Below are 21530 nucleotides of genomic sequence, written 5' to 3'. Positions count from 1 at the left end.
CATGTAGAAGTTCCTCACCTTTCTTAACTTGCTTTACCAGTTCTTTCCTGAGGACATGGTTCTCCACAGTTGTTTCATTCAAGCTCAGTGTAGTCATTCCAAACACCTTGTAAAACTTCACTGGCTAATAATTATTTCATCCTTAATAAGTTAACTTTAATTAGCAGTCTACAAAAGCTCTCCATGTTTAAACAGCTAAAAAATGCTTTAAGTATTAAGGGTCTTGCACGTAAAAGCTAATAGGAGTCTTCCATGCACTCTACATATTGACAGTACAGCAAAAATTAGAATTTTTCAGTTTTAAAAGTTAATTTTAATAATTTCTTTCCTCTTAAAAATATTCCAGACAAATCTAAGTTATTGTTGGATATAAGTGCTCGTCTCTGGTTTACATATAGAAGAAAGTTTTCGCCTATTGGTGGGGATGCAGCAGACCAGCTGCCTTGTTATAAATGAGATAGCAGGATTAGTGGTGTTATCATGGACTGAAAAATTATTTTTACAGAATTAGAACATTTTGAGCATCATTTTAAGTGTTTATACAAATGAAATATTAAAGCTATTAAAAACTGTGTTTACTTGCACCTGCGTATAATCAGGTCTTCATGTTTGTGCAGCGAGCAGTGAAGCTAGACCAGTATGGAAAGAAAAGGTCATGCAGGTATATACAAGTCTATCTAGACCCCACCCCAGGCAGTCTAGAACCATCTAGAACCCCACAGACCAGCCTAGGACTTCCCCCGCTGGCATTTGGACTGGTCTGAACCGGTCTAAACCCATCTAAACTGGTCTAAACCCATCTAAACCATTTTGAACTGGTCTGAACCAGTCTAAACTGGCCTGAACTGGTCCAGTTTGAACTGGTATAAACTGGTTTGAATCAGTCTAAAGTGGTTTGGACCAGTCTAATCCAGTTTGAACTGCTCTGAACTGGTGTGAACCAGTCTAAACCGGTTTGGACTGGGCTAATCCACTTCTTTTAAAGGCAGTTGTATAAAACATTTGCTCTGTATTACTTGTGGAAGAAAACACAAATCTTAAAACATGCCAAGACTTGGAGCTCCACATTAAAGAAACTTACTAGGAAGAGAAAATTTTAGGAACTACTTTTATTGCCAGGTTTCCTGCCAAGTGCGTCCTCCAAGTGAGTTTGCCTGATCAGAGATCTTACGGTTGACCTCTCAGATTTTGTCCATCAGTCACTCAAAGTGCTGATTTATTACCAGCTGCTCTCAACATGTGTTGCTCGGTGCCTTTTATCCATAGGACAGTTATTAGAGATTGTAGCTCTGAAATTTTTCCCATGGTGCTGCACTCAGTTTAAAGTCCATGTCGATTGTAATGAACTTTTTTAATAGGAGGCACTGGTCCTTCGTCCGATGCTGGCTGGGGATGTATGCTGCGATGTGGGCAGATGATGCTGGCACAGGCACTGATCTGCAGACATCTAGGAAGAGGTGAGGACTGTTGCTGAGTGAACTTTTGTGTTGTTTGGAGACTGTTTAATTTTTGTTGTACTTTTCCTTAAAAGCACAAAACCTAAATTTACTAATGAAACTTGATAGAAGAAAGAGAAGTTACTAGTGAATTATTCTTGTCTAATAGGGTGAAGTCATGCCAGCCTCAAGCAGAGAAAGAAATAGAGGGAGGACAAATAGGGAATCCCATTGTCATTATTTTATAAATCTTTTTGAGGAATACCCAAGGTGAGGCCAAGGGAGAACCTGTTGCTGTGGGTCTGAGATCTGACAAAATCTAAACAGAGCATGTAGTTTTAAACAATCTTGGAAGTTCACATACAGCATTAGGTATCCATTCGCAGCAGCGATGACTCAGAATTCATTTGCAGTTGACATTTTTATTTTATTTTCCCAGTTTTCACAACCTAGCCTGTGGTGATAAAGGACAACTTCATAATAAATGACAAGCTGTGACTTCTAGGAACTTTAAACAAAATGTAAATATTAGAGGTGAATTGTACATTAGTTTTTTACGTCTCATGGTATGGCTTTCAACTATCTAGAAATTTGATTGGGATGATGGAAACGTTATTATTTTTTAATCTGTATAATTTTTTTCCTGTAAGATTGGCAATGGGAAAAACACAAAAAACAACCAGAAGAATATCATAGAATCTTACGGTGCTTTCTAGATAGAAAAGATTGCTGTTATTCCATCCACCAAATGGGTAAGAACACACATCAGCTTTTTGGTTTTTTTCCACTGAAGTTCCTACTGTGTTGAAACTTTCTAATTTGAAATATGTTAATTCAAAATTTTGAAAAGGTGATTATGAAGACAATGTATATGTTTATATATAAAGAAAAATGCATGCAACTGGGTACAAAGTATAATAATTCAGAAATGTTATTCACTGAGACTTAAATAAAGCCGTATACTAGAATCTAGCTCAAGCCGTGGGTACTAGAGTTGATAAAATAGACAGGGATGAAGTTTATTGCTGTAATTTGTAATGAAGGACATGATATTTGTAATTCTCATTACAGTTTAGAAACTAGCAATCATTAAGATTTGAAAAGAGCATAGACTGAGAAAGTAATTGTTGTTGCTAAATAGTTTGTAATTGCTCTAGAATGTATGACAGAGTATTAGTAGGTCATGCTATTTAACGTATATCGTAACCAGACTCTGTGGTCTTTTTTTTTTTTTTTTTTCTCTCTGTGTGTTTTCCCTCATAAAAACAGCGCAAATGGGTGTTGGAGAGGGGAAATCAATTGGAGAATGGTTTGGACCAAATACAGTTGCTCAAGTACTGAAGTAAGTCAGATCACGCTGGTTCATTCTGAATGTTCTCCCTGGGGCAGCTGAGCTCAGAGACCAAGATAAGGCCCCAGGCGTAGTTTCAAAGGCTCATCTTCCTCTCTCAGAATCAGGAATAAATAGGCCATATGTTGGCAAGGATAGTGCAGACCAGGATGCTATAGCCCAGCATTGGAATGGGCTGAGTTCTAAATTTTAACACACCAAGAGCTTAGGGAAGACATGCAAGAAGGTCTCTCCTGCTATGCTGTCCACATGCCCAAACCAGTAAGCACCAGAGATACGTGTTCCTTTCCACAAACTGGCACAGCTCTGACAGGTCGAGAGTGCCGCTGTGCTGATTAGAGCAGTGGCATGAAACATCAGAGTGAAGCCATCCAGGCCAGGGAGGGAACTGAACGGCAGTTCCTCACTGTCTGAGCTGCAGGTCTGCCTGAAGGCTGCTGTATAAAACCTGGGCAGCTCCTCCTGGTCTAAAAGCCGTGCTTAAAAAGAGTTTGTTCGGTTTCTGAGGGATAGGCGGAGATGCCACATCTCAAGTTGAGGCTAGACTGCAGGTCCTGAGTGCTCAGCAGCAATTTGCAGCCCTGGGACAGATGCACATTCTAGGGAGAGAGAGGAGCTAAAGCATGCCCTGGCCTCTACCTCTTTTCACATACAAATTTTTTCATGGCTTAGTGCTCACATACAAGTTTTTCTGGCTTATTTTAGACAGCTGACTCTGACTGTGCAGCTTAAGAGTGTAGCTCCCTTCCCCACAGTTTGGATTTCACACACGTGGACAGAAACCTGTGTGCTAGGATGCCTCCCTCCTTACTTTTGGGTGCTGAAAACCTTTAGCTGATCTAGCTTTTAATGCCCTGAGTCTGCTGTCCACAGTGCACAGAAATAGTTCCACTGAAGTTAGTGGAACTTTTTAAGCAAAAAGGAATGTGCAAAACTGGCACAGGAATTTTTTCTTTCTCTAGACAATGCCAGGCAGAATGGGCAGGATCCCATGGTGGAGGGATCAAAAAAAAAATCCAACAAATATGTTTTTCCAAAGAAACAATTTAATTTTTTTTACTCAAGAACCACCTCCTTGTCCTGAATGAAAAGCTACCCTCATGGTCCTAATTAGTTTATGTTAATTATTACCTAAATGTTTTCTAGGAAGCTTGCTTTGTTTGACGAATGGAATTCATTAGCAGTTTATGTATCTATGGACAACACAGTGGTCATTGAAGACATCAGTAAGTGAAACATTAGTTCCCTGGTTAGTTTTTGGTTTGACTCCACTTTCCTGGATGTATCTAAATGTGAACAAAATACATTTGGCCCAGCTCTACTAGTTCCCAGGGTAAGAAGAGGAATAAAGGAAATGCAGACTTGGGTTTTGGGTGGCCGAAACTGAAGCTGGCACAGACCGATGTAGGTTTTTTTGGTAGCCAGCTGACATATCCTGCAGTTTGTGAGAAGATGGAGTTTGGTCTGCGCTATCTAAGCTCCTACGCCAGAAATGGAATGAAGTTGCAGTATGTAGAAATACAGAGTTTGCCAAAGAGGTGGGCTTTTGTCAGGCAAAAGAGAAACCAGGGGCAGACCCTAGAGAAACACACGGCCAGGCTTCATTTTCAGTTGTAAGAACGGTGCGTTTACAAGTGGTATTTCCCCACAGCCTCTTTCTACTTTAGTCCCTACTTCTGCTTATTTTATGTTCACATCACTGTAAGAGTTCCCTGAAGAGTTTCTGATGCTGTCATCTCTGCCACTTCATTTCCCTGATGGTTGGCAAAGCTTGATAGTATTAATAATGCTAGTAGTAAGTGTAATTTCAGTCTTAAATTTTCATCCCCCAGTCATTTATCTCGCGTCTCGCTAATGTGCCAGCACGTACTCTTGTCTGCTAGAATTACTTCTACTAAATATTTCCGTGCCCTGCTCCTTTTGTCTTAGAAACAGGAGCTCTATAAAGACTTCTGGCAAAGTAGCTTAATTCGTGACTGAGAGGAAGATCTGCTCTGCGCTCCTTTGTGCATTCATTGATTTGTGGTTTTATTCCCACAGAGAAAATGTGCTGGTCCCCTCCCCAGAGCAGCAGCATGGCTCACAGCAGTGTGCATTTGCACAGAAGTGCTCTTGGCCGAAATCAGAGCACAGCAGGATTCTGCACCAGCTGGAAGCCCCTCTTGCTTATCATACCTCTACGGCTAGGGATAAATCACATAAATCCAGTATATATTGATGCATTTAAAGTAAGGGGTTTTTCTGTGAGTTATTTGTTATCGTGAAATAAGTTTGGGTATCTATCAATAAACAAATCAACTACAACTTCATTTTTCTCCCTTTGAATTCCTAGGAATGCTTTAAGATGCCACAGTCTTTGGGAGTATTAGGAGGAAAACCAAATAACGCCTACTATTTCATTGGATTTTTAGGTAAGAGAAAAAGAAACTTACTCCAAATATGCATATGATCTAAAGAGGAAAGGTTTTTTTGGAAGGAGAAATAGTAAGCAGTTTAAGCAAGAGAGCAGACTAGGAGAAATGAAGAAATGTACCTCAGATGCTTCAGGAACAGTATGGTATCATCCTTACAGGAGCAGAAAAGTACCACCAAAGTTGGATGTAAAATAAGTGATACAAGCAAGAACAACACGCTAAGAACATTTGATAGCATGCAACAAGTGTCAAATGTTACCACTGCTAACATACTATTTTTTCATAATTGTTAATACTTCCTAATGAAGGGTGTCATTTTATTCATTTGCTTCAGAGTTTCTTAAATTATTTTATTGTATTTCAGACTTTTTCTGATAGCAGTATCTTTTTTCACCTGCTTCCATGTCTTTATTAATTAGAGCAATAGTTAATACTAGATTCAGTCTTTCAGATTTCACCCCAGTTTGATCCGTAATTTTATGGATGTTTTGTTCTTCCTTTTGTAAAACCTGAACTGTTCTAGTCAGACTTCTTTGTCCCAATTTCTGAATGAATGCCTAATGGGATTACAAATTGCATCTGCGGTCGTTCTGTTCTTTTTGATCTGTGGAATGTTGGGGATTACAACAGTTGACATTTTTTCATAATGTACCAGACTTCGCATAGAAAAAGGAATGTATGTGACAAAGGTAGAACAGACCAACCAAAAAAACTACAGTAACAGGTCACAATAGCAAATGATACTAAACACCCTTTGGAAAGCTATTGTGTCTAACTTTCCAATTCTCTTAAAGACTTCCTCTCTAGAAAGTCTAGATATCGACTGGGATGATACTCTAATTTCTATTTGAGAAGGCTGGATGGAATAAGTGCTTATTAAAGTCTCTTGCTTGTTATCAACATATGGGTTTTACTCATACAGGCAACGAGCTGATCTATTTGGACCCTCACACCACTCAAAGTTTTGTAGATTCAGAAGAAAATGGCACAGTTGATGACGAGAGCTTCCACTGCCAGCAAGCCCCGCACAGAATGAAGATCATGAATCTGGACCCTTCAGTAGCTCTGGTAGGTGTTAGGAAGTAACAGATGCATAGACTTGATTTCAAAGTAACACCTCGGTGTGTTGATAAGGGCAGTAATGCATTTCCTTGAGCAGCAGCACGATCACGGGGCAGTCTTTATGATCTAAAATTCAACACGTGGTAGTTTATATATTAACTGCATCGGATACATTAATGTTGGGTTGAGCAGGGAACTGGCTGTCTGTATCCTAGGGAGAGAATTAATTTTCCTCACCAAGCAGCATTTACCTTTTGCAAGAAGTGTTTTGAAGGTCAAAGCAAGGAACTGAATCAGGTTTCGTTGTTTTATTCCATCACTACTATATATGCATGGTCACTCTGAACAAAGTTGCTTAAGCTTAACTTATTTTATACCATAACTTACAAATTTTTAAATGGAATTACTTCTAGAAGTCCTCCCATCACAATAGTACTGTGGTACCTGAAGAAATTAACTCTGATCCCATGCCAGTATCCCTTGCTTGGGTGATGAGTGACTGTCGCTTGAGACATGTTTCTAAAGCTTTAAACAATGTGTAAAGACACCGCATTGACATATTGTTACTATTTAATACTACTACTGTATCTATTTTTTCCTTAGGGCTTCTTTTGCAATGAAGAATGTGATTTTGATAACTGGTGTAGTCTTGTACAAAAGGTAACAATACTATCTTTGTCTGGTCAGTGTGAAAGAATGTAGACTTCTTAAAAAACCCCCCAAAATTCCCATTACGTCTTTCTCAGCATGCAAATTAAATGAGCCATAGAGCAGACTGCGTTACTGCAGCAGGGTAAGCCAATACTGCCGAACTGCTAACCGGAGCTTGTTCAGCATTTCGACAGCCCTGAGCCCTGCCACTTGGAAATGAGTGTAAATAGATACCCTTAAAAAGTTTTCTTTTTATAGCACTACTGTGTTACTGGCTGAAACTCAGTCATTAACTGAGAAATAAATGTTAAAAGTTTTAATGGCCATGTTGAAGCAATTTATTTGCTTCCTGATCCTTTGTTATGCTGGACAGAATATATTATTACATGTTCTAATTATGGCTGTTAGTTCCTGGTAACACAAAAATTCTGATTCTATAAGTGCTGAGTCCTTCCAGCTTTTTCATGGAAGGTGGTTGCTGCCACAGGAAAAGGACTTTAGGACATTTCTGCATGCAGCTGGTATACTGAGCAACACAAGTGTGAATGTGAAGTAACATCAGTCTGTAAAGGCATTTATGTCAAAAAAAAAAACAACCCCAAAACCCTAAGGACAGCAGTTTGTAAATAACTGATGCAATAAGGATATGATGTAGCTTACCTGATTGAAGAGGAGGGGAATTTGGCTTCAATGATAACTTGTTCCCCCTGATGAAAACCTACCCTTCCACCTCTGTTGGTTTTTTGGAGCTGATAGATCTGCCCTTTGTTCCCATTGATCTACACGGAGAGGTCCACACAAGTCATTTTCTTTTAAAAGGCAGAAGGTACTGTATGTTCCTTGTGTCTGTTTTCTACATCTAAATAAAATTATAGGTGTATGGCTATCAAAGCTAATTATAACACACTGATAACTTGTAGAACAGGTCAAGAGAGCTGTCTTCCAGGTGTGTTTTCAACTAGGAAAACATTAGAGAGCTGTGAAGCAGTGATTCATAATGGCAGATACTTGAAACAACAGGTTTTCGCTGTATGTCCTCACATAAAACCTTTGTTTTTTGATAGACATACATGATTAAAAATGTTTTTAATGAAGTTGACATTTTTCGTGTTTGAAGGTTCTCTTGAGGCATCTTTTAAAATGAAATTATTCTGTCCTCAGGAGATTCTGAAGCAACAGAGTCTACGGATGTTTGAGCTGGTCCAGAAGCACCCGCCCCACTGGCCTCCTTTCATCCCTCCCACGAAGCCAGAGGTGACAACTACAGGAGCAGGTGCAGTTCTGACGGAAAGTACTGTTGTGCAGCAGAATGGTCCTCGTTAGCAAACAAGAATAACCAGAGCTGGAATACCTGTGCTTTCCTAAGCGTCAGCCAGTCACCATGTGATTAAATGCTTTATTACAGACAGTTATCCCAACAGGCCACTTTTTTTTTTTAATCTTACAAAATACTTTGAAGGAAACATTCATTTTTGGTTGTGTTTTTTAGTAAACAAAATCAGGCATGTCCTGTAGATTCTAAATTGTTTCTTTTTTCTTTTTTTTTTTTTTTTTCTGCAGAACTCATTGAATCTACTGACAAGTTATTTGAATTGGAAGAAGAATTTGAAATCCTGAGTGTATGAAGGCAACTGTAGTGACCCTTCTGAGTATTGACCATATTGCTAATATTACTGCATTGACTTCAATCAAACAGCCATGTTAGCCCCAAAGTGCCTGAGATGACAGATACCAGAGCACAAAAACCTAGTAGCATCCAAAACTCCACCAGTGTTTTGCTGGCAAAGAGCTTCCCCAGGTGGAAAGGCAGTAAGAGATCTTGCAATGAGACCCTTAAAGGGAACCTCTTTTTATCGTGTGTCTTACCTGAAGACAAGTGGACCTTTGAGATGAAGGCAGATATAAGTCGCTCACTGGGATGTGTGTTTGGAGAAAGGGATAACACCAAATGGTATTTCTTGCTCTCATATAATGCAATAGTTTAGATCTTAGAGCAAAACAGTCTTCAGTTAAGGAGGATGTTTACTTCTGTTCCCTCCTGTGGGCTGCATCGTAGAAAAATTACATTGTGTCTTGTTTAAAAGATCGACTGGATCAGAAGAAAATTGTTTCCTTGTTAAATATTTTAACATGTATTTCAGCAACCACACTTTATTACAAAAATGTTTCTGTAAAAGGAACTATGGCTAATGTATACGTTTTGCAATAGCCTTCCTGTTTCTGGGAAACCTCGAGAGGAGCAGGAGAGTCAGTTGATACAGATCACAACCACTGTTATCATTATGATATATTTCACCTTGACCTTAAAATTCAGATCATTAAAACTTAGGCTGATTTTTTCTTTCAGAGCTAAAATGAGTCAAAGGTGGTTTAACTGTACCTTATTTATTTTAAAAAAGATTTACACAAGTTTCTCTGTTACAGCACTTTATCTGTGCATCTAATAAATTTCTTAAGCTTTTCATAGGTTGTATGCTGCTATATTTTGTTAATTTGTTTGTGTGAACTAAATATAAACCAGGTTATGTTAAAACATAATATATAGGCATATGCAACGTACTTAATTGTTGTTTTTGACTTGTTGCCTTTTGAAATCTGTTTTGGTAAAAGTGCCTTAATTCTACAGGTTTAGCAGAACAGCCTGGGCGGTTTTATTTCTAAGGCAGAGGGTCTCTCTAGCAGCCATAAGAAAAACAGCTCAGAATAATTAAAGGAATTTCATCCATTATGAAGTTCCTTTTTACTATCAGACAGTCCCCATGATGGTCACTTTGTCATGACAGTGTAATGGACGTGAATTGCACAGTTTCATCGTCACCAATAAATGACAACATAGAGAAATACTGAATGCTGTCTCCTCTCACTTGCACTTCTTCATCACTGCCAGGATGAATTCCAAGAAAACGGTTCACCAGACCATATTGCATCTTGTTTGCCTTCAATTTTTATTAACCACAGTTTGGAAACTATACACTGAGAAAAAATATAATTTTCTTCCTCTCTCCATGGATTAGCTGCAATTTTGTTTTTAAACAAAGCATTACTTCTTAATTAATACATGAACTTACTGTTCATGTAACGACAATTGGAGCCCTCTCCTCCCCACAGACAAAAATGAAAACGAAGCCGTTGCTCTGAAATGCTCAGCCTTGAGCAGTAACTCAGAAACCCAAAAGAAGCACCTAAATTTAAAAAAAAAAAAATCAGTGGAGTACAGTATAGTTATTCCCTGTATAGCTCTCAGCTGTTATGTAAACACTCTTCAGAGAGGAGGGCTTGGCCCTGCAGCCCTCTTGAAGAAGTATTCGGGGGGGGGGGAACAGATTTATGGAAATGGGGCTGATGGGGGGAAAAAAAGGCACTTGCATGTGTGCATGTTCAAAAGTAAAACCCAGTCCCTGTGGCCACGATACCTGCTGGACAGCCCAATGGCTGAAAAATTCATCAAAAAGTTATTTTCACAAATTTTCAAAAAGCAGTGAGCTTCACTGTGCACGCAGTGTTTTAAAGTTGTGTTTGCATCACCCAGGATGTACATACAATGTGATCTGTCTGTGCTGGGACAGCTAAGTAGCAGATTGGCTATTCCGCATAAAAAGATTGCCACTCAGGAGTGTTAAAATGCCTTAAAGATCTTTGCAAAATACATCCAAAGCAGTTGCCGGTCTTTCACAATGGGGAATAAGTTAAATGAAAGGCTAAATAGTTCCTCACAAATTCCCCACTCATCTCCAGTGCAGTTCAACTCTAGAACACGCAGAGCTCTCTGACCCCAGTCTAGGAAGATAATATTATGTTATGCATGTAAATAATCATTAAAGGTCAAAATATCATCTGCTTAAAAGAAGCATCTTCTTCAGTACTTTTCTGGATAGAGCTAGAGCCCTAGAACCCAGTAAAGAAATCATACTTTAAAATAATGTCTTCAGTCTTGCATTAGTAATAATTTTTGAACAATTTTGTCTTGAAGATTTTTAAGCCAAGGTGATGGTGTATTTGCAAGGTGCTTCTTTCAAATGTCCTGGAATGTCAAAACGTCAATATAAAAGGATTTAATATGCTTCACTCTAGAGAAGTTGGTAATAATAACTTCAGCCCAACTGAATGAATTCATTCTATATATATTAACATACCTTTTTCATGGCTTTCCCTCAAGATATACAAGGATAATACAATTAGTGGCACTTCTCTTTAATTATGCCCTGAAGGAAAGTGTGACTAGTTAACAGTGCATACACTAGAAATACAACTTGTTAACCTAACAAAATAAAACCCAGAGGAAGGAGGACACAACCCATTAGTGCCTGTAGAAGTAAAAAAATGTACCTCCCGTAACTGCTTCCTTCTGTGTTGGCCTGAGCTCCCACGCTGTCTAGCAAAGCCGCTACTTTCCAAGTACAGCTTGAGTAACTACAAAACAAGTGTGCCAGGGCTACCTCAGAAAGGAGATGTCTGTTCATGGCAATGAAATGTTTCTGGTGGCTGCGCATCATTTGACTGCAGGAAGATGATCACAGACCTTGAAGCAGACGTTTTACCTGGAATATATTTCAATGGAAAGCGATGAAAAAATGCTAGAGGTGTTTCGGATTCTTATTCCCATCAAAAATTGCATTTTTCACTGGGGCAGCTCTTTAAAGTCAACCGTGGGTAAGAGTCTGGAACAGAATTGGTTACCTGTCACTGGAGGAAAGAATGTCCTGTCTGTTTAATAAGCAAAGCAAAACAAATTAGTCTTTTGCGTCTTTCTAAGGAAGTCAGGTATCAACTAGTAAGGCTTAGTGTTCCTAAGTCACCTACAATGCACTGATAAATTTCAGCTAGCTCTGTACTTCGTAGGAGAACGAGTCCTCATGCCCTTACACTAGGCCAAATACTGTTTGCAAAGCCAGTAATAAAGCGTAACTTTGGAAAAGTCTCTTGTTGATCGGCATGTGCCTCGGACAGAGGAGTGGTGTCATGTGAGACGTCTGTTACTGTTCGATCTGAATAAGGGACTCACAGGCTTTCTGAGGTAGCCATACATGAGGAAAAAAACCCAAAACCCACTGAAATAAAAGTATAGCACCATGTTCCATAAAAAAAGAGGTTTCGGAGCACCGGTCTGTCCTTCCTCTGGGTGCAGTCAAACTCCTGGACTTGGCACTCAGTTTTTGTAGAATTCTGGCTGCCTTGATTCACCCATCAACCACACACACAACAGGTTTATGAATTCATCCTTCTTCACATCAGCGATGTCTAGTCCTAGGTGACAAAGACTGTTAATGTCATTGCATTCTCGTCACTACAAGTTCTTCATGCACACTTGGCACCGGCTGACCCTTGTTCGAAGCTGTCCTGCTTTCAGAGTTTCCGAGGGAGGAGCACTGACAAACTGCTGCGACTGTTCCACGGTGGTCAGCCAGAAGCTGTATTTGTTTGCAAAGTAATGGCACGTTCCCCTGGCACCGTTGCACTCGATGAACGGCGTAGCACGGAAATCCTCCAGGCAGGAGCCAGGTGAGACGAGGGACTGACCTCCGCCTTCTGCTCCGGCCGCAGTGTGCTGAAATAAAGATGTCGGTTTAAATAAGTTCAGAGGAACAGAATGGGAGGTAAACGGGAGTCCTCCAGTTTCAGTGTTAAAAGGAGTAAAACAGGCGACCGAAATGATAACCTCCGATGTGTCTGGCTGGTGAGTCAGGGCCAGAGGTGAAGGAGCAAAGGAACGTACTTGGGCCGAATATACAAGCCTGGTGTAATGGAAAACCCGCTTTTCACTTGCAAGCTGGGAAAATTTGGAAATAATAATGCTGACTTCATCGTCTTCTAACAATCTTACACTAATGAGCTTCTAGGAGAGTGAAATGGAAAACGTTCTACTTTTTCCACTGAGAGAGGGGATTAAGACATTGCTGTTGCCTAATTAGTGCTTCCACATTTAAAGGTTTGAAGAACAAAGAATATTTGTGGCAATACAGAACTACTACATCAGTGTTACTACTGAACATGAGCAGTACGGGTGAGAAGGCCAGCTGAACGGGAACAAACTCAGCAAGCCTGCAGCAGGCCACCTGATACAGAATAAAAGCACTGGGGCAAGAAGCTGCAGGGCTCTAGTTTCCTATAAGCAACTCACAGAATCCAGCCTCAGTCACCTAATCAAAGAGGAGATCTAGAAATGTTTACAGCTGCCTTTGTATGAGCAGTAGTATCCTTACCATAAGGAAGGAGTATCCTATCCACAGGCTGCGCCAGCCCAGGGGACACTGCGGGATGGTGATGTCCTGGCTGTGCACAGCCACCGCCTGGGAAGGCGCTTCGCAGACGGAGCAGCGGCTGATGTACTGTGGGATCTGAGCGCTGTCCACCGGCATCATGGGGATGGGGGCAGTGGTGGAGAGCCAGTAGGACTTGTCGTTCCGGCTGGCATAGTAGCACACTTCGTTGATGTTGCAGTAAATGAAAGGCATGGTGCTGAAGCGAGGCAAACACGAGCCAGCAAAACCTGGAAAAATTGGAAGTGTCATGCCAAGCATCTGCCAAACGCTCCAACTCACACGCACCACACGTGAGCGGCGGAGGATGGCACAAGTGACGCTGCTCCCAGCACAGACTCTGGCCAAGCAGACTTCCACCACCCCTGCTACAGCCGCCTGCAGCACCAATGAAGATTGCTCATTTGAAACGGGATTTTGGCCTACATTATTTTTGCCCGAGAGAATTCAGTCAACTCACCAAGATCCTGGTTGTGTGCTTTTTCCTGCCCCTCCACGTACAACAAGCTGTAGCCCTCCCAGAGCTTGTTCATTCCTACGGGACAAGGTGGGATTTGGTCCGACTGACTGTGCTTCACTAAAGTGTATCCAACGCCCACGCTCCGACCAGGCATTCCCGGCAAACCATGTGCACCCGGCTTTCCAGCAACACCTAGAAGACAGAAAAGGAGTCACTGTTACTAACACACAGCGTGGACATCCGCTGGCTGCACACCTGATTTTGGCATTGCCGTCATTGTGTTTGTGTCAGCCTTGTGCAACGAGGAGCCCGGGTTTTGATGGCTGTTACACGAATAACTAGACTATCAGTTCCAAACGCAGGCATTTCACAGCAGCAGCCACCCATGGCCTTCCGCATTTAGTTTTCTTTGCCCAACAACTCTGGTGCCGATGAGTTAGCACGTATCTCACAGCATGATAATTCTGAGGATCTCAAAGCACCAACCAAAATCTAAAATATTCATTTTTGCTATAGTGCTCTTCATGGTGATATTCCTTTGACACAGAAAGGGCAAAAGTTGTACAATAAATCTGCTGCAGAATCCAAACCTCCTCTCTCTCACTGTGCCTTTCCTCTACTACCCAGCCCTCACAGCTGTGTTCACCATAAATACTTCACACTTTTAGATCTGCAAGATGATTCCCACATCCACAAAACATTAAACCCAAAAGATGTTCAGAATTGTACCTAAGGGAACACCAGCAGTGACAGACAACAATGACATGTGACAATCTTCCTCACTGAAGGTTCAGTTTACTTCACTGCAGATACAAGAGACAAGACCATGTACATCCCTGATCTGCCCAAGGTACCTGGGAAGATCTCTGCAGAACCTGTAGGCAAACACAATTCTACTGATCGCTTCTTTCTGACCTGTGCTCCCCAAATCATAAAATTACCTTCAAATCCTTGTGGTCCTGGGGCACCCGAAGGTCCTGGATCCCCAACTATGCCAGGTGACCCAGGTAAACCATCACGTCCTTTCAAGCCAGATCTTCCTGGCAGACCTTTTGCACCTGAAATTAAATACAGTTCTTACTATCATCATCTCCTCATACTTATGCCTTCACTTCTGCAATCATATTCCAGAAGAGAAATAGGTTGTCAGCAGCCACGCTGAGAGCCACCAGCTGTGGTTACAAACAACTAACTCCACGCAGGGATTCCACATGATCTGTTAAAGGATCTGTCTGTTAAAGGATCAAATCGTGCAGCTGAACATCAGACAAGGCTGAAAATGCAGCACTGAGATCTCGGTTAGCTGCTGGTTTTAGTCTGAAGCCACATTGGACCTAAGACTCAGGTTTCAGTTTGATGACTGTGGAAGGCTGTGAACTCTTCATCTCTGTCTCGCAAGATTCCTGCCACTGTGAAAACAAGAATCTTCTGGTATGATGGTCCAGCTGGTGTAAGCAGAAGAAAGTTGAGCTACCTTGCTGAAATTTTTAAGACTTACAGTCACTTCTTTTGCTTGATTTCACCTTTTTTTCAAACCACAAAATTGGCCTTGACGTTCAGCCTAAGTATTATGGAAAATTAGAGCCACTGACTTGAACTAAATTCACCTTTCCACTCCTCCCCATGATGTTTGATGATGAGCATCTGACTGACAAATCTTTAAAAAGTGTCAGGGCAGTGAAGGGTGCGGAAAACATAAAGAATTGAGAAGGATGTGAGAGGAGGTGCCTGCCTATGGACCTTTCGAATCCATTCAGGACTGTCCTGACCCCACACCAGAAAGGTCTGGCATGGATTGGATAAAGCACCAATAACATAAGTGGTCAGGATGGTACAAGTTAAAATATAACAAAACAGTATGAAGAGACAGAAGGTGTTATGCAACTGCACAGAGCTGGATACCCAGCATGTGATCAGCAGTGTGGAAGGTTGACGTTAGTATAAAGAGCCATGTGACTGGGAAGCAGATGGATGTACATTGCACAACTTCGGTAAAGATCAAGCATTAAAAATACTGACTATTTATGCTACTAGTGGCGCAGGCTGAAGTTCCCAGCACTTCTCCAGTTACAGTATTTCATTGACAATTCAAATAATTCTCAGTGGTGAATCATTTTGATGACCACTCGACCTGCTAGAAGCAAAGCTGGTTTCATGTCAGCTACGTCACAGGCTGCTGCACCTAGTTCTGGAAACCTAATTTAAAAAAAACTATAAAAGTGCATGAACAGAATTTATCAAATACTTTCTACTACTAATAAAAAATGATATTTATATGCATTTTGCTGGAATTATTTCCTTTATTAGAAAAACCTTGTAAACCTTCCTAATGCATTTGAGAAAGTAGCGGCGTTTTTCCAGACAGCCAGCATTTCAGTGATCTGAGTGCACTTTTTACCTGGTTTTCCAGCCGGGCCCTGGAATCCATGATCTCCGTCAAAGCCAGGGACCCCGTCAATTCCTGGCAGCCCAGGTAAGCCTGCAGGGGCTGTGATTTCTTCTGGCTGGGGGGTTATGCCTGGAGCCCCTTGGCGGCCAGGGAGACCTGCACACAACGCAGTTGACAGTGTAAGTACCTCACAAAAAATTCAGTTTTGATAATGATAATACTGACACAAAAGAGAAGTATCCTAAATTAAGACTGCCTTAGTACATCAGCACTAGGGGTATCTTTGCAGAAAGTGGTATGTAAAACTCTTCCTAATTTATTTCAATCTCTAAGAAACTAAGAGTCCCCCAAATAAGCCCATTAAGGGAGTGCCAAAATTTTCCCCAGCCCAAACCACGTGCAGTACAGTACAGCTTTTCACATCCTCCAGCACTCACCTCGACGGCCCATTTCTCCTTTCAGCCCAGGGTGACCAGGATCCCCCGGAGGCCCGTCTTTACCCGGCATCCCCATAAGGCCAGGCTCCCCTCTTATACCTGCAAAGACACACAGCTGAACATCTCTGGGGCTAAGCACAGGGTCCTGATTCTAATCCCCAGCTGGGGCACTCAGAAACACACTGATGGCAGCAATGGTAACACCAGTTCAGCTCTGGGATGGAGGGGAGCACAACCCTTAAGGAACTCTGTGCCCTTTTTGATGTCCAGAATGGCTGCAGAGCCTCAAGACAAGAATTTCCACTGCTACATAATTACACTTTATTGAAAGTATTCTTCCCCTTCCTTGGGTAACTGAGGGACAGTGTTTGGGGAGTACACATCTCTTCTACTTGGAATCCATCTCTATGCACTGCACAGAGGGGTGGGGATCTGCCAGCCTACAAAGACAGCACACAGTTCTTCTCCTGGCAATGGTTCTCTATCCTTCCCTAGTTTTTGAGCTGTGTGGTTTCTTTGAAACCTTGCTACTAGAGTTCATGTTTGCAGCTCCCCTCTAGTCTCCTTTGGCAGAGACCAAAGAGAGAACAACCTGCTCCCTGCCTTAGCCCAGAACAAGATCTCTTAACTCCTACAATCCTCTTGGCCTCCTGTGGAGACCTAAATCCCCCACACTATGCCTCTGAGCATACACGACAGGTGGGATCAAACAGCATCTCTCTAGACAGCATATGCAAGGGGGTAACTCTAGTTGACAAGCAGAGCACCATTGCATGTGGACATCATCTACTCAGAAATAAACAAAGAGAGGAGGAAAAAAATCATTAGGGACAGCCTGAAGAGCACCTGGAGCTAGCCTCACTTTGCTGCTTTTGGAGTCAGGAGGTAAAACCTGCCTGGGCCAAAAGGGAAGACAGACAAACTGAGCTGTGCTCACACCTGAGCGTGGATTTGTTTCAAAGCAGTCACACTAACCACACAATAGCCATTCATACTGCCAAGGAGACAGCTGACAAACCACACCCAGACCCTTTCAAGGCAAGATTACCTTTGAATCCAGATGCTCCAGGGAGTCCAATTGGACCAGTGGGTCCCACATCACCCTTAATGCCTCGCAAGCCAGGAACCCCAGGGAAACCTGGATTGCCTGTGTCACCTTGGTCAGAAGCTGGGCCAGGGGGCCCTTGTGGTCCTGGAGGACCTGGAAGACCTACAGACAACAGGGGTAATTAGCACAATCTGCTCCTTGGACAAAGTGAATGCTGGTGCCAGCACGTCTTTCTAGAGGATAGTCATTGTCTGGGTGTTGGTATTTCCAGGGGTGTCCTCCTGAAGGAATAAAAAAAACAGATCCCACCCACTTATATCCACTCAGGACTCATAAACTTTTAAATGCCTTTACCCACAGTAATTTAGCTTCAAAATCTGGGCCTGAGCATAGCCCTTCCCCTACCTGGTAGCTAGCCTGGTGACTCAGACATTCCCTGGGAGAATGAGAACAGTGGCTTCAAACCCTTGGCCAGGGAAAGGCTCATACAAGGCTGTGAGGCGTTGAATAGCACCAATGCCATCATGACAAATCTTTGAAACTTGCTGTCGACCCTACAGCAAGTGCTTCTTCTGTACCTCTGAGTAGCAAAGAAGCTTTGCTGCCTCCCAGCTCACACAGGGTACTTGTAAACTACACAGAGCCTGTGATTACAGCTGTGGAAACCACAGTCCCAAGAGGAGCTGGTGTCCAAATTCAGACACACTGTGCTGGGCTTAAGTGCCTGCCTTAGTGCCCACATTTGTCTTCAGTAGCACAACAGGTGAAATGAATAGGGACTAGAGAGCTTTAATGCCAGGCTAAATCAAATCAGGATTCAACAGCAGGAATTGAAAACAGCTCTTCTCATTCTCAATCCCTGATCTAAAACCCAGGTTATTAAAGTGTTAGTACTCATACAAGTCACTTCTCCTCAGAGCTCTTCAAAGGAAGCACATAAAGAAACAGAAATCCCCTTATAGCTAGTGCACTCTCCTTAAGAGGCCTCTCCTCACACCTGAGCTCCCATCAGTTCCTGGATGGCCAGCATCCCCAGGTCTTCCACGTATATCAGAAGGAACAGAAGCTCCAGGTGTTCCTGGCAAGCCAGGCAGTCCCACAGGACCAGGGGGACCTAGAAAAAGAAATGCAAAGTGAGAGAGTGTACCCAAAGCTCTGCAGTGATCCTCACAGACATGGACAGAAGTAGTGGCTGAGTAGCATTTATACTGAGGAGAATAAAGAGACTTCTCACTACATGAGTAGAAAAATTACTATATTCTGTGTTCATAAGAGGTATAGACACTGCAAGAACTATGTAACCAACTGTTTCTCAAATATATAGCCACATCACAAATTTAACATTTACCTACCAAACTACTAACCACTTCTGTGGCTCTAGGAGCTCTCTTTGACAATTCTGCTGACCATGCAACCCATTAACTTGAGCTGCAATACATCCCGCTGGGCTTCCAGGACATCAGTATTTACCCATGTCTCCTGATGAGCCTTTTGGTCCAGGGAATCCTAGAGGTCCTCTGCCCAAGCCTGGAGAACCTTCTTCACCCTTTGGACCTGGGAGACCTGCAGGGCCTTTCAGTCCAGCTTCACTCAGCCCTAATTAAACATGGTTAACAAAGATAAGAGAGCCTATTCAAATTGCCTAATAGCAGTTAAATTATTACACAAACTGACTTGTAATACAAAATTGGCCATTTCCTACTCTCTCTGCTGTTTTCAATAGAGCAACAAGAAGAGACTGGTGTCTCAGGTGCTACCCTGGTTGTGCAAAGTGAATTTAAACAATCTGCAAGATGCTGAGAGAGAAGCATGTGACTGCTCTGGTCTTCCCACAAGCTCTTGCACAAAGATGTGAACACAGCACTCCTGTCACAGGATTTGCCTGCCAGCCTGGTGCTGTGTCTCTCAAGAGGATGCAATGTAGACTCAAGCTTCTGGTCTTTAAATAATCTAGTGGGCTTCATGCTCCAACATGGAGAGATCAGTTTCCACTGACTACTGCGGGAGACATAATGAGGGACAAGCGGTGCGGGGCAGAGGCTCCTAAGGAGGGCTGCAGGGAGATGTTCAGCATGTCCCTCTGCTAAGAGTAAATACTAAGCAGTTCTCTCAGGAGAACTGTGAAAGGATCTATATGCTGTAAATCATTACGTTCCAACAGAGGATGATTTAAACGAAGAAAAAACAGGTATCATTTGAGTTGTACATATCAAGACTGTCCATTTTCATGCATGAAACGTCTGCCACAAATTCTACGTGCTGCTTTACAAGATGACTGTAACTAAACAAGTCTCTCTGGAAAGGTCTTTCTCCACTTCTTTTACATTTAGTAAAACACTGTTTGCTAAAAGAACCACATTCTATTTCACACAGTTAAAAATATGAAAAATCCAGCAGAAGCTTCTCAAAAGCAGAATCTAGAATCTAATCAAAGAAATCAGCTTCTGAATTTAGCGTTGCCTTTCCTGAGCTCCATGTAACGGAGGGCTATGGAAAGCAGTGAGGAGACAGGCCATCGCTAAGCCCAACACAAAGTAAGCATTTGATGCTGCCCCGCTAAAATCAAAGATTCATTAGAAATGGAAAAGTTTTATGATTTAATTCCATGAATTTTCCAACAGTGACAGAGTCCTTCAGGAATTCAAGGACAACCATCACCAGAAAAGACTCTTCACCCCACAGGCTGCATCCCGTTCTTACTGGCATTAAAGAAGAATTTGTTCATGCACATTCAGTATCTTGAGGTTTTTCCTCATGTTATAATTATATCCAGAACTGGATGAAATGGGGGAAATTTTGTGAGGAGCACTGTTCTCATGATGGACCGATATAAGCATTTCCCCAGCTATGACACTTGTACTACACGTTTCCTTTACCTGGTGTTCCAGGAGACCCTTTTGTGCCTGGCAAGCCATTCAGACCATTTAAACCCGGAAATCCATGAAACCCTAGAGAGACATTGGGAACACATAAGTGAGCAAATAAGCAAATAATCTAGTTAGGTGAAAATGCATCAGATGTTTCATGGAGACTACAACATGTATGAGAAACCTGACACACGGGGGAACACAGGATGTAAAGTCTTCTTTCACACAAGTCCCCCCTTCGTGGAAACTCTTCCCACTGCTCTCACTGGTTTTACTCTTAGTGAAAAACCACCAGTGATCCAAACTAAGTGAGAGCCTCTCCCTTTCCGACCATTCCTCTGCTCATTTCTAGCAGCTGGTGCCTGCACTAACATTGCCAAGAAATGAGCTGATTTCCCACACGCAGCTGGCCCACACATAAGAGTGCTGCCTGCCTGCTGTGATACACTTGGCCAAAACACTCATTTTCTGACCCAAGTTTTCCTCCCACGCGTAGGCTCCAGATATACCTTTAGGTCCTGCTGTTCCACGAGCTCCAGGGAATCCGACAGCTCCTGGCTGCCCTGGAGGTCCTGGTGGCCCAGGGGTTCCTCTCAGCCCAGCATTTCCAGGGATTCCTAAAAACAACCAGAAAAATGCTCCTGGACTACACATCCAGGAAGGAACAGCTCACAGCTCCATTTTACAGCTTCTGTTCCTGCACTTAACTCGTAAGATGGGTGAATAAACTACTACTTAGATAAAGCAAAACCAAATCCAAACCTCTCCTCACTACCACTACACTTGCATAGCATTTATCAAGTTATTTATTTGCTAGCTTTTTTTTTTTTTAAATCATAGCAATAACATTCTTCATCATCCACCAAGTGACACGCTGGAACAGTTCACATACTGAATAACTAATTGTTTTTCAAATAAACTATTCCAGTAATGACTTTCACTGTTCTCTCATCTTTAATCTTGATTTGAGAATCTACCTGCAAGTTACACCACTGGGTTACACCACTACCCAGCAGCAGAAGCTGCTATTGCTTCTATCTAACTGAGGTCTTCCCTATTTGTTAAAGGAATTCCTTTAGGTTTCCATTGTGCAGGATTCACCACATGGTTGGCCCACACGATCGGCCACGACATGACAAGGTGACACCTTACACTAGC

At 42.1% G+C, this 21530-nt stretch overlaps 2 protein-coding genes across 2 annotated transcripts in view; one reads left to right on the top strand and one right to left on the bottom strand.

The window, feature by feature from the left end:
* Positions 1–346: 346 nt before the first annotated feature.
* Positions 347–9378, top strand: ATG4A (autophagy related 4A, cysteine peptidase; the record flags this gene model as incomplete). The annotated part of the gene is made up of 11 exons (XM_010081910.1): positions 347–418; positions 1359–1457; positions 2087–2188; positions 2706–2778; positions 3934–4013; positions 4828–5015; positions 5120–5198; positions 6124–6269; positions 6867–6923; positions 8076–8187; positions 8475–9378. Coding segments are annotated over 11 exons (1073 nt in total), but the record flags the coding sequence as incomplete, so codon positions are not given.
* Positions 9379–12004: 2626 nt separating this feature from the next.
* LOC104467936 (collagen alpha-6(IV) chain-like) overlaps positions 12005–21530 on the bottom strand; it is a gene marked incomplete at its 5' end in the record, with an annotated part of 82296 nt that continues 72770 nt past the window's right edge. Inside the window, 11 exon segments of the mRNA XM_010081909.1 lie at positions 12005–12459; positions 13115–13401; positions 13632–13823; positions 14573–14689; positions 16030–16176; positions 16458–16556; positions 17506–17667; positions 18503–18619; positions 18976–19101; positions 20382–20453; positions 20882–20989. Of these exon segments, the coding sequence (XP_010080211.1) occupies positions 12199–12459; positions 13115–13401; positions 13632–13823; positions 14573–14689; positions 16030–16176; positions 16458–16556; positions 17506–17667; positions 18503–18619; positions 18976–19101; positions 20382–20453; positions 20882–20989 (1688 nt within the window).

Source organism: Pterocles gutturalis, unplaced genomic scaffold (genome assembly GCF_000699245.1).
Source record: "Pterocles gutturalis isolate BGI_N339 unplaced genomic scaffold, ASM69924v1 scaffold5624, whole genome shotgun sequence".
Taxonomy (NCBI): domain Eukaryota; kingdom Metazoa; phylum Chordata; class Aves; order Pterocliformes; family Pteroclidae; genus Pterocles; species Pterocles gutturalis.
The sequence above is the reverse complement of the archived record's forward strand: the minus strand, read 5'-3'. Positions and strand labels throughout refer to the sequence as shown.